The 15,379-nt window shown below is 36.7% G+C and overlaps 1 protein-coding gene across 2 annotated transcripts in view; it reads right to left on the bottom strand.

The window, feature by feature from the left end:
* Positions 1-344: 344 nt before the first annotated feature.
* VPS50 (VPS50 subunit of EARP/GARPII complex) overlaps positions 345-15,379 on the bottom strand; it is a 99,252-nt gene continuing 84,217 nt past the window's right edge. For both annotated transcript variants that reach the window (XM_074897994.1, XM_074897995.1), the window contains 6 exons: positions 10,744-10,892; positions 9,551-9,647; positions 9,245-9,403; positions 6,614-6,735; positions 3,687-3,876; positions 345-2,254 (listed from right to left, as the gene is read on the bottom strand). In XM_074897994.1, coding sequence (XP_074754095.1) covers positions 2,135-2,254; positions 3,687-3,876; positions 6,614-6,735; positions 9,245-9,403; positions 9,551-9,647; positions 10,744-10,892 — 837 coding nt within the window. In that variant the 3' untranslated portion in view covers positions 345-2,134. The remainder of the gene's footprint in view (positions 2,255-3,686; positions 3,877-6,613; positions 6,736-9,244; positions 9,404-9,550; positions 9,648-10,743; positions 10,893-15,379) is intronic.

Genomic DNA, 15,379 nt, shown 5'->3' with positions numbered 1-15,379 from the left:
CCCGAGTTGGAAGGAACCCATGAGGATTGCTGAGTCCAACTCCTGACTCTACACAGGGCAACCGGAAAGTTAAATCACATATCTGAGAGCATATGTAGGCTATTAAGCTATGTAGCTTCTCCCTTAGCATCAATTCTGGGCAGCAAGGGGAGGTTCCCTTGAAAAATATACTCATTTGTGAGGCATGTATGAATGAAGAACAAACAGTTGTTGCACAGGTTTAACACATTTAACACATGCCTTTATTTGGGGGCTTACTTAAAAATAACAAGTCAAACTATAGACACACCACAAAAAATTATTCCTGATTCATGCAATTGCTCGTCTCCTTACTTGACTCTACATTCCAATCAGTGCTTATATACCTACCCTTCAGTAAGGAATCAAATTATAGCAGCCTAAGTAGTTCAGGAGAAAATAACCATGCGTTCAGCTCACCAAAGCTCTGGTAAAGATACTTAAATTTATTTCATCCATGAAAAGTAAAACAAATTTTACACTAATTGTCTCCAACATGTTTCTATTTCTTCCGAGAGCTCTTGTTCAGGATCTGATTTTAGGGCAGATACACTGACACAAAACTTTCCACTTTCAAAATGAGTTACACTTTTCCTTTTTTAAACCACCTTTTTAATGAGGGTGATTCAGCTTCAACATACACATTGACACGCGACCAAACAAGTTTTAAATGGAACACAGCATGACAGCATGGTCAATAAAGAATGGAGTTAAATTTTGTTCAAATCTTATTTCCTTCAAAATATAGATGAACGAGGGAGCTGAATACTACACAGTCAATATTTAAAATGTAAATTCTATCATTCTTCTTAAACTGTATACAAGCTTTCATTGAACTCACACAATGATGCTCAGTCTAATTCTGAAGAGGAAATTAAGCTACAGTAAAGAGCAACTATGATGATTCTGGAGAGCAATTTTCTGTCACTAGGTACTGCTATCATTCAGTAAACCCCAATTCTCCCATATCTGAACTAAAGTACAGTGGCAAGTATGACCCTGAAACTGAGAATCTACCACGTTGTATACATTAGTGCATTGTAACTTATTTTATATTATTTTACCTATTAGCTCAGTACTAGTACTGTTTCTTTTTAAAAGGTCTGAGAGCACTGCAAAAAGATTACTGTGTAACAGTAAAAAAAAAAAATCTAAAACTTTACATACTAAAAACCAAAGGCAAACCTGAAAACTTCAGTGGAGTCAGTGATGCTCTGACAAATTGATTTCTAGGACAAATACACAGCCAAGCAATTTTGCTTTGTTCAGGATCACTCAGGGTGTCTACAGAAGAGCAGGAAATAGTAAGATTATCTTAGTATCAATTCAAAACTTCAGCCAAAAACCCATTATTTCTATTCCCTGGCATTATTGCTTTGGAACAGGTAAGACTGGCAGAGGGACAAAAGGGAAGTGATATGAAAGGAACAGTAGCAATTTCTATTGTAAATTACATTTTGCATTGTTGAATTAGAAAAATAAAGTCTCACAAAGAAATTGTATTAGTGTACAGTATTTATTACCTTCTATTAATCTGAAGTCAATCATTTTGATATGACAATTCTGAAATAAACAGACATTTTTAAATACATATGAAGATGAGAGGCTTTAACATGAGAGTAGTTAATCTGCACTCTTAATCCACATGCAAGTTATGTCCATTTCCTTTCATTTTACACTGGTCCATAATAAAGCATAGTTTCTGAGGGTGAAAGCAAGGAGGAAAGAAATCATATTTTCAAGTAACCCTTCTGTTATAAAAGAGTGTCAACTATATATTAAGCCAATGTGTTTCTCTCTGATTTTGATTTTACTTACAGTATACAGTTTTGCAAAATATACAGCTCACCAATGGTACACAAACAGTGGCCCTTTACTAAGGGCAAGTAACAAAACAAAAACAAGAAAAAGAAGAAATACAACAGAAAAGAATTCCACAGATTAGGAAAGTAATATTTTAGAATGTTATGCTGCTTCAGAGTGTCTCCAACGCTGGTAAGAAAGGTCATGCACAATGTTTTTAAGAGAATGTTGTCATTACTCCGAGAGATTTGTCTGCATGCTTCACATGAACACAGAAAAAGGTACAAATCACAATAAAAGTAGCTTTCTCCAGTTATCTTTTAGGCCTGTCTATGTCGTCAATAGCAGCTAGCAGCTTCTGTCTTGCCTTTTTGTTGATGTGAGAGCCCAGACAAACATTCACCAGATTGATCAACTGCTTAGTGGAATATTCCTGGAAAATAAAAGCAGATCATGTTATGGCAGAATAAAACACCAGACAAAGACAGAAAACTAGAATACACAGACATACACACTGTGAACTTCTTAAGTGATAGAAGTAGTCAGTACACATGGAAGATTTAAAGTGATAGTTAAGTCTCGATAGTTTTCATAGTTGAGGCAGAGGACAAAACAGTATTTTGCTACATGGCAGATTATAATGGAAAATGCTTACAACTTTAGTAGCGTTGGAATGAATTCACAGAAAGTAATTCTGTGAATACATATGTATATAGATTTTTTTTATGTATTTTCCACTCTTTGGAAGGTGTGGTGGGAAATATTTATGCAAATGGAATAAGCTTTTAACTCCAAAAAAAATTTTCTAAAACTGTGACAAAAATCGATAAACTTTTTTATTCTGATTTCTCATTTCCAATAAGCTTCTGTCTACAGGGTCTCCAAACAATGTTAATTTCAGTACATAATAAAGGAGGAAAAAATGGCAAGTATTTAAGACAAGAGCTCTTAACACCTGTCAAAATACCACATTTGCCAGTACTACCTTTATAGTAGTAAACTATCCAAATCCATCTTCCACCAGTAGGTTTAAACAAGAGTTTTCCCATGTAGGTCAACAAACAACAGTTCAATCTCTCTTATGGGTCCAGGTAAAACAAGGAAAATGATATTAAAGACTTAGTTCTTTCATCCATTTCTAGCGGGATTGAAAGTAATCTCAAAATACATTCTTCAAAGTGCTCCATTTTAAGATTTTTCCCTTCAACAATGGGCAGCTCCAACAGCATGTGACTATTACTTACTCAGTACTATTGTAATTGTTCGGTTTGCTATCATGTTAGCATGCTATCATGAAAGCATGCTAAATACTTTCAAAACATAAATGAAGACTTAACTCAGAGAGCAATGTTGAACCCGATTCAGTATTATTAGGTGAAGAAAGAAAAAACAATTACTCTTACCCATTGTACCTTACAACTTAGTTTCCGCAATCTACTCCTAAAGACAAAGTAAAACTTCATGGTGTGATTTCAAACTGCACTTCTTGATGATTGAGTTGTGCACTTTGGCATATTCCGAACTCACTCAAATTTTTTCAACTTTACTTTGCTGTAGTTCTCTACATTTCTTGATACAGTAAGTAGATGTGATTGGCTTATTCATCCTTCCCAGTCATCAGATGTTTAATCAGTACAAACACATACTAACTTCATATGATAATAAATATAATGGATATACACATGCACACACACATTTATATTTATGCTGCTTCCCATACATAATTTTAATAATAAATAATATATATATATGTATGCATATATTCAACACATAGAAGCATTGACAATTTATAGCCGTTAGCATGATTCTGTCATCATGGTGAATTTTTTCAACAGACAGTAAAAGAATGCAAATTTAACTCTTACCCTGTGTTCTTTTATCCAGCGTTCCATGTCATTTTCTGTTAGGTAGTATGCTTTAATGTAGGTCTCCACAAATTCTTTATCTGGAATTGGCCTAATGTCTGTTAACTTTTCTAGTTTCATTAAGAATTGTTGAAAGTCTAGTTGCATCAAGGCACGTCCTTCATTGCTGCACTTCTTTACATTGGCATAACTGAAAAGAGAAACACAGTGGAAAGTAAAACTTAGAAGGAAATAAAAATTATTCTTACTTCTCAAAGTTGTTTAACATAGTCCTTTGAACCTTGAGAATAAACATAATTATGGTTTTAAATTAAAAGCAGATAAGACGTCCTCTTAGGAGTAGTATAATATGGTTTGGCCCCACTGATAGAACAGAACTGCACAGTACCCAGTAATACTTAAAAAACCCACCACCATCCCCCACCAAAAGCCACTAAAAATCCTACACTGAACAACTTACTAGGAGTGGATTAAATGAAATGAAATCAATGCTGATCAGCACACTAGACAGTGGCTTCAGTCAAGCTATCATGACCACTGAAGTTTGAAAGGTAACACGGCAGCTTTTGAAATGGTCACCTGGAGCTTGCTAAACCAATAGTGGCAGGATCAGAGACAGGCAAAAAGCTGTTTGTAAAAGAACATTCAGAACCACCAGAGGATAAAGGGTGGCAGCACTGGCTAATCTCTTTGAGAGAGTAATTTTTTAATGAGAGTAGATTGACAGAAAAATGGTGACAGGTTTGAGCTCAAAGAAGAATTGACAGCAGATGAGCTTAGGGCAGGGTTATACCAGGAAGGATTACAGTGGGGTGATAGGCAACATATGAGGAAAACAATCTTTGCAGTTTTTCAAATGGATAAGAAACTGCATTTGTCAAGATCAAAGGAAATGACACTGCAATACCCTTAACAGTGTCAATTTCAGCTGTGTACAGGGAATAAAAGAGCTTTGGTCTGGGGCATGGTGTCTTGATAAGCCCACCCACAGGCTGCTGCCACAAGTAACAATCCTGTCCCACTGTTTCCACTCTTCCCTTATACCAAATTTAAAGCAAATCTTCCACTGGTTCATGAAGTTGATCCTAATTATCACATAGTCCCTAGATTATTAGGTCTGATAAAAAGGAGGCAGCAGAAACATGCAGCTGAAACTGGATACACAGCAAAATCAGGTTAAGAATAAGAAGAAATTGCACCTTACAGTTAGTACACAGAAAGAATATGCAGAAATAACAAAGGCAAAAAGAGAGGGGACCAAGGCACAAGCCCTCTGGAGCTCCACAGAAGATTGGATGATGCTTCTCAATAAAACATACTGAAGTACTTCAAGAAGCAAGATGGGAAACAAGAGAGAACACAGAACTACGAGACAGGGCAGGACAAAATTTAAAGAAGGGTATGGTTGACTGTACTGTAGATGATACTTCATTCAAAGAGCTTGATGAGAGTAATTCAGTTGACTGGCTGACTGGAGGAGAAATACCTCCTTCATGGTTTTTAATTCCACACCTTCATGGAATTCAGGGATGCAAGAAGTTATGAAGGTATTCAGAGAGTCAGCTGTTCAGAATACCTTCCTTTGCTTTCCCCAGCGGTGAAAGAAACTACAAGATACATGAGAAAAAAAGAACGGGGCAAGAATGAGAAATTACAGGCAGATATTTGGGAAAAGATGATAATGTGCACTCTTTACACTCTAAGAAAGGGCACTGGACAAATCATATCAGCAAAGTATTCCTAGTCCACTCTGACCAGTTAGTGAGACGCTTAGGTGAAAGTAAAGGTGAAAGAGTTTCATGGTAAGCCACACGTGTGAACCAAAACTGCAGTGTGGAGCAAGACATAAGAGTGACAATCTTTAGAGCTAAGAATTAAGTGGTTCCTGAACACTGAAGTCACAAAAGATGAGTAAGATTGTGAAGTAAGCAAAAGAAACAAATCCAAAACAGGCACAAGGGCTGAGGCAGAGGAGGTTGATAGTGACTGACAGTGTTATCCACTTGAAAGGGGGACAGGGGAAAGAGAAGAAAAGTGCTTTTGTTCCACCTCTGTCAATCTGAGACATGATAAGTGGGGAATAAAACTTCAAAAAGAAAATATAATTGTATAGGTCATATGTCATATGAAGGAATTGGGAAGCCACAGGGAGGTCATGGCTGGATTTAGTCTCTCTGAAGATGAAACTTGTCTCTCAAGAGACTGCAAAAGGATGATGGCACAAAAAGAAACCGGCATGAGTTTAAAAGTGATGACTTGATGGAAGCAGTGGAAGCTGGTGATCCTCAATAGACAACTAACACTTGGAGAAGAATGATTCTGTTGAGGTCCTAAATTGGAGCAGACAGCAGGAGAGTGGGATGGAAAGAAGTAAAATAGGTAGTAGGGAGTGCATAGGGTAAAGATAACCAGAAAAGAAATATGGAAACATATGCAGGAGGAGTGGAAGACAGCACATATTCTATGATGCAGAAGAAGTTGTGATGAGAGCCCAGACATATGTAGCAAGGGGACAAGAACACAAAAATAAATGCAGTGGATGAAAAGACTGCCAATACTTGGGCTACAATACTTGGACTCTGACAAGACTAGCACACCAATTAAGAGGAAGCGATAAGGAAGGTGTAGCAGTTCTTGACTAGTACCTTAGAGTACTATATATAAAGAGAATTATGTTGTTTTGAATGTTTTGATAAAATACTCAGTGTCATTCTTCAGCAGTATCTAGGTGCAAGACCACCCCCTTTAGGCTTAATACTGTACCAGATTCCATCAAACAACTGCTAAGGACTATGTCAAGCCTTAATATTTTTTAGGCTCCCCAGAAGCACAAGTGCACTACAAAATTAGAACTTTTAATTCCATAAAATAGATGCTAGCATTATAGACATATTTACCCAAAAGCAAGACTTCAATGAACTACTTACCCTTCCACGAGAGTTCTATTGGCCAAGCGTATGCAGTGCTCCCAAAGGATGTTGGAGACAGGCAGTGGAATACGGACTCTCTTAGACACCTCGTTCAACCTTCTGTTAAATTCTTCAAATTCCTGATGAAACATGAAAGATCACTGTTTAGCATAAAAGAGATCATACTCTACACATCCCTAACAACAACAACAATAAAGAATTAGAAATGTATATGAAAGAATACTGAAAAAGAAGAGCAAAGTAGAGAAGCTTAATAGGCACAGACTGTGGAGACAAGGTTAATGTGTAAAGTAGAAAGCATACCACTTTCTAGTTTATCATTCACAACATTATCTCTGTAATTTTTTTTAAAAAAGGAAATACTGCTCTGTCGCCCAGAGGTGTAGTTCTCTGAAACTGACACCTCTGAAAATTAACCAAGTAGCTAATACTTCAAATGTCATTTTCATTGACTCACTCCCTAAACTCATCTTCAACTTTTTTAAGCCACTGAAGAAAATCCAATGATGATCATAGAATCATAGAATAGCTTGGGTTGGAAGGGACCTTGAAGATCATCTATCTCCAAGCCCCCTGCCATAGGCAGGGACACATTCTGCTAGATCACATTGCTCAAAATCCCATCCAACCTGGCCTTGAACACTTCCAGGGAGGGGGCATCCACAACCTCTCTTTATCCCTTCAAAATACCCACCCCATGAGCTTTAAAACAAAGCTCAGATATATTGTAACAACTTTTCAGTCTTCAATCTTTTGCATTAGATAGTTCCTTGGTGCTTTAAAAGGAGCTGAGAGCACCTACTGACAAGAGTCCAAATTGATCTGTTCAGAAGCACACTACAACACTACGTAACAATTCAGGTTGAGGGAAGGCACCTGTTTCCACCTGAAACATGAATGGCCTGGATGGATTTGAGCTGTTACTATGAGTGACAAACTGGTCATAACTGCATGTAATTACTGCTACATCATTTTGTGACTTAAAGTGAAATAGAAGTCTGCTGCCAGTGACTAACGCCTATCACTTAAAAAAAGTATCAAACGACTGAAATATAAAACAGATTGATAATGAACTGCTCTGTGTAATAAGCAAAAGCAGTTTGCACTGCAGCCTATTAAGGCCATACTTGTCCAACAAAGTGCTTTCCTTCCAAGGTTGTTAATCTAGGTGAGTTTTTCCTCTTTTTTTTTCCCCTCACCAAAAATTCATTAAGTGAAGAAAATCAGAAGGGAATCTCAGTAACCAATTTAACCTAGTATCTGACCAAATAACTGGTGTTTAACACAAATTTTTTGAAAGAGGAATTTGGCAAAAGGAAGCAGGGTACCAGTGGCATGCTTTAACCAGCATACAACTTACTCCCCTGAAGATTAAGATGCCTAACACTCTGTGTTAATGAATTTCTTGAACAATCCTCTTTCCCGACTTCATCTGCTTCCATACATACCATGAGTGAGTATAGAGTTTTGCGTATGTGTGCACGTGGCTAAAATTAGTTGGTTATTACAGTAAACCTGGTGCTTGCATCTGATACTCCTGGAGTCCCAGGGTACACAGCAAATCACTAATTGCTTAACAGTAATCTAAAGGCTTCTGTAGCAATTATTACTACCTATATAATGTAAAGGCCAGAAATGGTTTTAAATGGTATTAGCCCTGATTGTCCTGAAGCAAATTCAGCAGCAGATGTACATTCACAAAAGGAAAAAAGTTCTACTGCAGAGACCAAATGTTCTAAGTACAAACTGATTTCAAAAAGCCATGGCAGAATAAAGAAAGGTAATCACAAAGATTCAGAAAAATTCAGTGCAGTAACATATCCTTTATCAGATTCTCCCTTCCCCTGCACTGATCTTTTTCTAAAGCAGAGAACAGCTACAAAGTACAAAGGTATAATCAAAACTGTTATTCAACACAGGTGCATAACTTTTCCTGTAATACATACTTCACTTATCTTTAAAATAAAATTTTCAGTTTCTCTGTAAGAATTTCTATAATTCTACCACTGCCAGAAATTCCTTCTAAAGACCTTTAGAAATATCATTTAGGCATATATAAAAGGATGAGAGAGGGATTCTCCCAAGACCTGGTTCTGTATGCCATAAGACACAGCAAAGTATAACCACTTCTACTGAATGCAACTGAAGTTGGATGAAAAACTTCCCTTTCAATGCTCACTTCTAAATATATCAACTTCAATTAGATAGTGCATGATCATTACTGATGTTGGTTTGACCTGTAGCCTCTATGATACATCTCAAAGACAACTGCTAAAATTATGCAGAACAGCAAATAGCCTTTCTTTAAAAAACCCACTCAGACCACTGAATTTTCCTCAGTGTTACTCCATTTACTATACATTTATCTACCATTCAAGACTTAATACATGAAACTCATTAAACTTCTGTGGTCACTTTCACCCACCATGTTAGTCAAAAAACTACCACTGAAAACAATCTGCTAGCATCAAGAACAATGAAAATTCTGGATAGACCTGCTTACAATAACTTACATTTCTCAGGATGCTGTATGGCTCTAACCATGCTACTTTAACAGTTTCAGTGAAGTATTACAGTAATTTTATATTCATATAAACTCTAGCACACTGTTTCCCAGAAAGTATTCACCTTTAAAAGAGCATCTACATATACATTGTGTTGTGACATGATTTCCTTCACATCCCATTTCACATTAGCCATGAGAAGCAGCATTTGTTCATAATCAATGGCTTTAGCAGCAACAATCCAATAAACTGGTTTACGTAGTTCACTGGCAGTTGACACTGTCTGGAACAGAATACAAATAAAATTCAATACAGTAAATTTCTGGCTAAAAAGAGCAATATATAAGTATAATGTGCAAGTATTTGCATCATATTGTACAAGTTTGAAATCTTCTGTTTAAAAATCAGCTATGAATTACACAATTCTGACCTGAGAATAGAACTGCTGAAGAAAAGGCTTCTTAGCAGCTGGCATCACCGCATCAAGATGAGGCTGCAGAAACTCAAACTGCTCAGCCAGAAACACCCTTTGAAAGCAAAGAAAATTTACTGTGAACTAAATGCAACATTTGGCATCTTTCTGTACAACTTTTACTTTACAGCTGACATATTTGGCAATAATGATATGTAACCTCAGAAAATGCAGTCCGAGAAGAACTGTATCAATTTCATGCCAGCATATCAACAAGTATTATCAATTCCAACAAATTTAAAATATGATTGCGAACAAGAAAATGCTTGGATAAAGAGATTAAGGCTTAAATATCAATAACTCATATTTCTATTTTACTCAGGATACACTGCAAAAGTCTGATCCACACTTTAGTAAAGTCAGTGGACAAGTGTCCCTTAATTTCCATAGTGCAGGGCAGTCAACATTAATATTAATAAATGTCAGAATTTCAAAATAACATTCCTCATTACTTATATACTAGTGAATCTTTAAAAGAGAGAATGCAAGATCAGATTCTCAGGGGTAGGATTGTTAGTAACGACATAACAAAAATATATTTCTAATCATAAATGAATGCAAAAGAAAATGGGGTCCTTTGAAAGTAATTTTTAAAATGAACTTCTCATCTCTAAGTGTCATCTTGTGTGGGAAAATAAATAATTTCTCTCTGACTCTTATTATTATTTTGACCAAATAAAAAGCACTTTAAGTTTTGCATTAGTTGCTCGGTATAATCTTTCTCACAGGTACACTTCTACCCATTGCAAAGAACACTGCAATGCAAAACAAACCAATATGAACTAAGAGTTTTGAGTCTCAGCCATCACCATTTAAGTACTTAATATAAGGTTTAGATGAACCAAACAGATTAAATATTCCATTAGCCTCTTTAATTTAAACTTTCTTCCATTAGATTTGGCCTTGTACAGTCAGAAATTACTGGACCAGCTGCAGTAAAATTTCGTTGCTTGTGCTTGCAGGTGGTTAGATCAGATGGTGAGGCCCCAATACCTTTAATTAAGAAATTACCTCTGTCACTCATATTTAAAATCACATTGAGAGGTAGAAATTTTTGACCTCTCAAGAAGGTTTTGGTTTGTAATCACAATCTCTTAAACAATCCATAGCTTCCAGTGACCACTAAATGCAGTGTACAGTAAATAACCTACAGGGATTCTGTGGCCACCACTCTCTCTGCCAAACCATACAGTGAATTGCCAGACGTCAAAACTACGAGATGACTGAGATGTGGGCTTGGCACCTTCTCCTTTCTCTCTTCAGCAGCTGTGAGAGTTCCTGTGGGATCAGCAGAGACCTCCTAAAACAAAGAATTAAACAACTGAAACCCCACAAAACCAGCAAGAATGATTATAGCTGAGCAGTTTCTGATAACAGATAAGATTAAGGAATGTTTCTAATACCAAGGTACAATTTAAAACAAGACAACCATAGAGTTTCTATTTGAACAGTGTGGTGTTCAGGCAGGTGAAAAAAACCCCACATCATGTAGTTCAATATCTATCTCAGAGAAAAAAAAAAAGACAGAAAGCAAACTTCTTACTGCACCATACAGACTGTAGCCCAACGGCCTACTGGGACATTGACTTCTCATCCTTGGAGCTAGTATCTTTAATTTGACAGCAACCAAATAAGGAGACAAACCAAAGGAATATTACTTATGCACAGGCTTTACCACTTATGTGAGCTGTGGCTAACTTAAGTAAAATACAAATCATGTTTTTAACCAAATTCTCATTCCATGAAAACTTCTATCCTAGAGACATCTTGACTGTAGAAAGCAAGGAAATAATTACTGCCCAGGAAAAGAATCTATAATAAGAAACAGGTTACAGCAGTGCCCTGTTGCAAAATTAAATACAAAACAAAACAAAACTTCAACAAGAAGCAAAACAACCAAAACTAAAAAAAAAAAAAAAAAAAAAAAAAAGGTAAAAGAAAAAGGAATGGTGTGGAATTCAGGGGAGAAACTGGGGGCAGGAAGGGGGGAAACCAGTAGGCAGGAAACCAGGGTGGGTGAAAAAGAAAAATAAAAGGAAAAAAATAGGGGAAAAACCCACCTCTACATTTGAGGAATGTAAGTACAAGCTACAGCTAGAAGAAGAATCACAGAAGGAAGAAATTCCCAGAGGCATCATATTGGTCTACGTAGGTATATAATAGACACCCTCTGAAACTTAGCTATTTGCCAAAACCATATCAGGACATGAAAACATGAACAGAGTTCTGACTATAGATTAACTACTCATACCATGCTTACTGCTTACACACAGGCTATAAACATACAAGAAATGCTACAAAGCAGAAGTGATACAGAACCCAGGACATGAAGAAGGCAGGCATTATATGGCACTGATTTCTTAAGTAAGAATCTACCATGACCCTTGGGATAGAAACTCTGTAACTAGACAGGTGCTACAACAAATCAGCCTATTTGTATGAAATGAAAATAAATTTAGGCAATAACACAGTGACAAATTAGTGGTAAAAATAATTTCTTCAAAAGCAAGATCAGTTACACAGCATGCCTGCTGTAAAGCAACATATGAACACACAACCAGTATGACCACAATAATGCTTAAACATGGCACTTATGGTTGGACTCAAAAAACAAATTAGCATAATTCTCAGGTTGCTATAAAACTGGACAAAGATGAAGCCAAAAACATGATAATAAATAAAGCAGTTGCAGTTTGTGGTTTGCTCTTTTTTTTTTTCCCAACTGGAGACAGAAATAAATTGAGAGGAAATTGCAGTGAAGTAACTAAAGAATCAGGAATAGGAGGAAGAAAAATAGACTCAGGCTGACCACAACAGTCACCAGGAGTTTCTCCGAGGCTTCACAGCAGAGAACAACTGTGAGGAGTGACACAAAATGGAGTAATTGCTATTCAAATGTTTTTCAGACAGTTTTGTTTAAGAAGAAAAGTAGAGCAGTGAGCACTAGAAACAGTGATGGAACTAAGTGGTGGTCTAACTCATTCTAAATATCTGGATTGAGATAAGGAAGAATACTGTAGATCTTGAAAAGCCAAGAGAAAAGGTACTGCACAGATGACTGGGTGAAAAGGGGAACAAGAGGGAGGTTATTCTGGTGACAAAAATATCTGACAGACCCACTGTGGTTGCACTGCAGCAATTAAAGGCAGGGCAGGTGACAACTGATCATGTCAAAATGTGTAAGGACTTTGTGAGAATTTAAGTGATACAGAATAAGCAGAAAGATCAAACTTTGCTACTATAGACAAAGCAGCACCAGAATGTGTTTACTGCTTGGATGAAAGCCAAGCCAAAAGTAACATTAACACTATAAAACAACTGGGAAGATAATAGTGTCCAAACCGTTAAAAACGGTTTGAGGTGTGGAGAAAACAAAAAAAAATTAAAAAACAAAAATCACAAGTTACACTTTAACTATCTTGGATTTTAGCAGACAGTTGCCTCCTGTAATATGACAGCCCAAGGCAACATGGAGGTGGATTTGCTAAGTCAGAAAGGCTCTTTCAGTTCTGTGTCTCCAGAAGACGTCAAACAGAAACATAAAAATGGGCTACAGCAGATGGAACAAAGCACAGACTGGGAAAGTGGAGTTCTCACTATCAAGGGTGAGGAAAGTATCTTCAGACTTCTAAAAAATTTTGTAATATGTTACAGAAGCAGAAAGTGGATAAATTAGGGAGTCTTGAAGGATCCCCACAGAAATTCTGACATTAAAAACAAAGACTGCTGACTGAGCAATACCCTCAACACATCATTTGTAGTGTTAAAAGATCTCACAGAAATAGATCAACGAGCAGAAGATAAACCTTCTAAAAGAAGCTTATGGTAAACGTATCAGATACAATTGCACCAAGCGTGGGAACAATTACAAAGGCTAGCCATATCACTATGTTATATGAAAAATGAATTTCCTTTGCTCTGATCCCTGTTCACATTCAGCCAGATAAATCTGCAATTAAACTGGCCAGACATGTCACAATACCATGAAGTTTGCAATCTGCCGAGTCTCAGAATGGATAAGCAAGGCAAAAGGCCTGGATATTTGCTAAAACTCACATAACCTCTTTCAGGCAGTTTTGAAGATACCTACCCAGTGCATCCACAAGTATATATGCACACAGGCCATAACATCTAATCATCTAGGCATAACGGTCAATTCTCTAAAAATATTAATTGAGCCAAAGACACCACTGATTAATTATCAAAATCCACTCTTGATCTTCCTTCTCTTTTTCACTTCATGTCATTCTCAAAAAAAACAAACCAAACCAAGCTAAATAAATGTTTACACATGATAAAAAAACCCCAAACCCATAGCCCACCAATCAATTCTCTATTCTGAGGAGAGACAGTAAACCACATAGCTGGGGGAAGGGTATCAGTGGTGAAGATTTAAGCGTCTTTGTTTTTTCAAAGACTAATAACAAATTACGCAAAAATCAAATAGTATAAAGACTTCAAAGAGACTGTCTTGTCAGTATTGAGATGCATTTTAAACAACTTTTTTCCTACCTGACTACCTCCCATGAAGGTAGATACCTTGTGAACCTTTTAAATGCTGAAATCATGTTGCACCTGAAGATACAAAATGTATATGAGACAACTGGCTAAATCAAAGATATGCTAGGGTTCAACTAGGGAGTCAAATATACTGGCCAAACACAGTATGAGCATTTCATTCTCCTAACTTGTTCTAAAAAAACAGGCACTGCAAAAGCATGTTGATAGCAAAAAGAAAGCCCAAGGAAACAGCTAGTGTGACAACCCCCAAGAAAAGCACAAGATCATTCTGAAAACGCTTCAGTGATGCATGTGTTTTTGACTCTAAACTTCATTAACAGAAATGATCTACTGACTGAAAGCAGCAATAATGGAGCAAAACATGCAGGCTGGAACAGGAAAAAAGGCTACAGACTATTTAAAGAAATCAGATGTTTTGCAATGCACTGGACTTGTTAACGTTAACCCTTCCAGTAATTTAAGAAAATCTACAAGACAATCTCTGCTGTCAGAGATTCCCCTTGAGTACCCATGGAAATCAAGTAAAGTCTTGTAAAACTGAAAGTAGGTAAAAAGATGCCAATCTCAAGAAGGAAAGGAGAAGGAGGGTGAGGAGAAGAGTAGAAGCCAGGAAATTAAATAGCAGCCAAACCAACTTTAATTTCAAGAAAGGCCAAGTTACTCTGAGAACATATTGTAGCACCCAGCACCAAGCGTGCAGTGAGCAATAGCAAAGTAGAATGAACTTGCTTAGCTTTTCTCTGTGTCAGAGCAGCAGGTCTTGCTGATAGAGCAGAATTGTAACATATCTAAAGACGTATTAAACCCACATAACATCCCTGTAAGCAAACTGGGCAAAATCCAGATTTGATAAAATAATTTCAAGGTACGTATGAAACTAGTGCAAATTACTTTTCTTCTTCCTTGCCAAACAGGTAGAAAACCACAGTGATTAAAAAACCCCATAAAAGCCAAAACAAAACCAAAAAACATTTCATGAAAAGCATCAACGAATCTAAGCAATAACGAAATCAACTGTAGTAGGCACAGCAATACAGGTTATCCAGCACTCCATGTAGACAGTTTACAGCAGGTCTTATCTATTCAGTTTTCTCTGGTCTAACTCCTTCATACTGACATTGGAAAAGAACAGTTTTCTAATGCTACACACAATTGGCATACACAACTAGCAATTATTTATAAAAGCTGCTTTGCTATAAAGGCCTGAAAATAACCAGGATACTGAAACATTAAAGCAGGCTTATGACTGCTTTACCTGTTTAAGGG

Source organism: Athene noctua, chromosome 2, assembly GCF_965140245.1.
Source record: "Athene noctua chromosome 2, bAthNoc1.hap1.1, whole genome shotgun sequence".
NCBI classification, from domain to species: domain Eukaryota; kingdom Metazoa; phylum Chordata; class Aves; order Strigiformes; family Strigidae; genus Athene; species Athene noctua.
The sequence above is the reverse complement of the archived record's forward strand: the minus strand, read 5'-3'. Positions and strand labels throughout refer to the sequence as shown.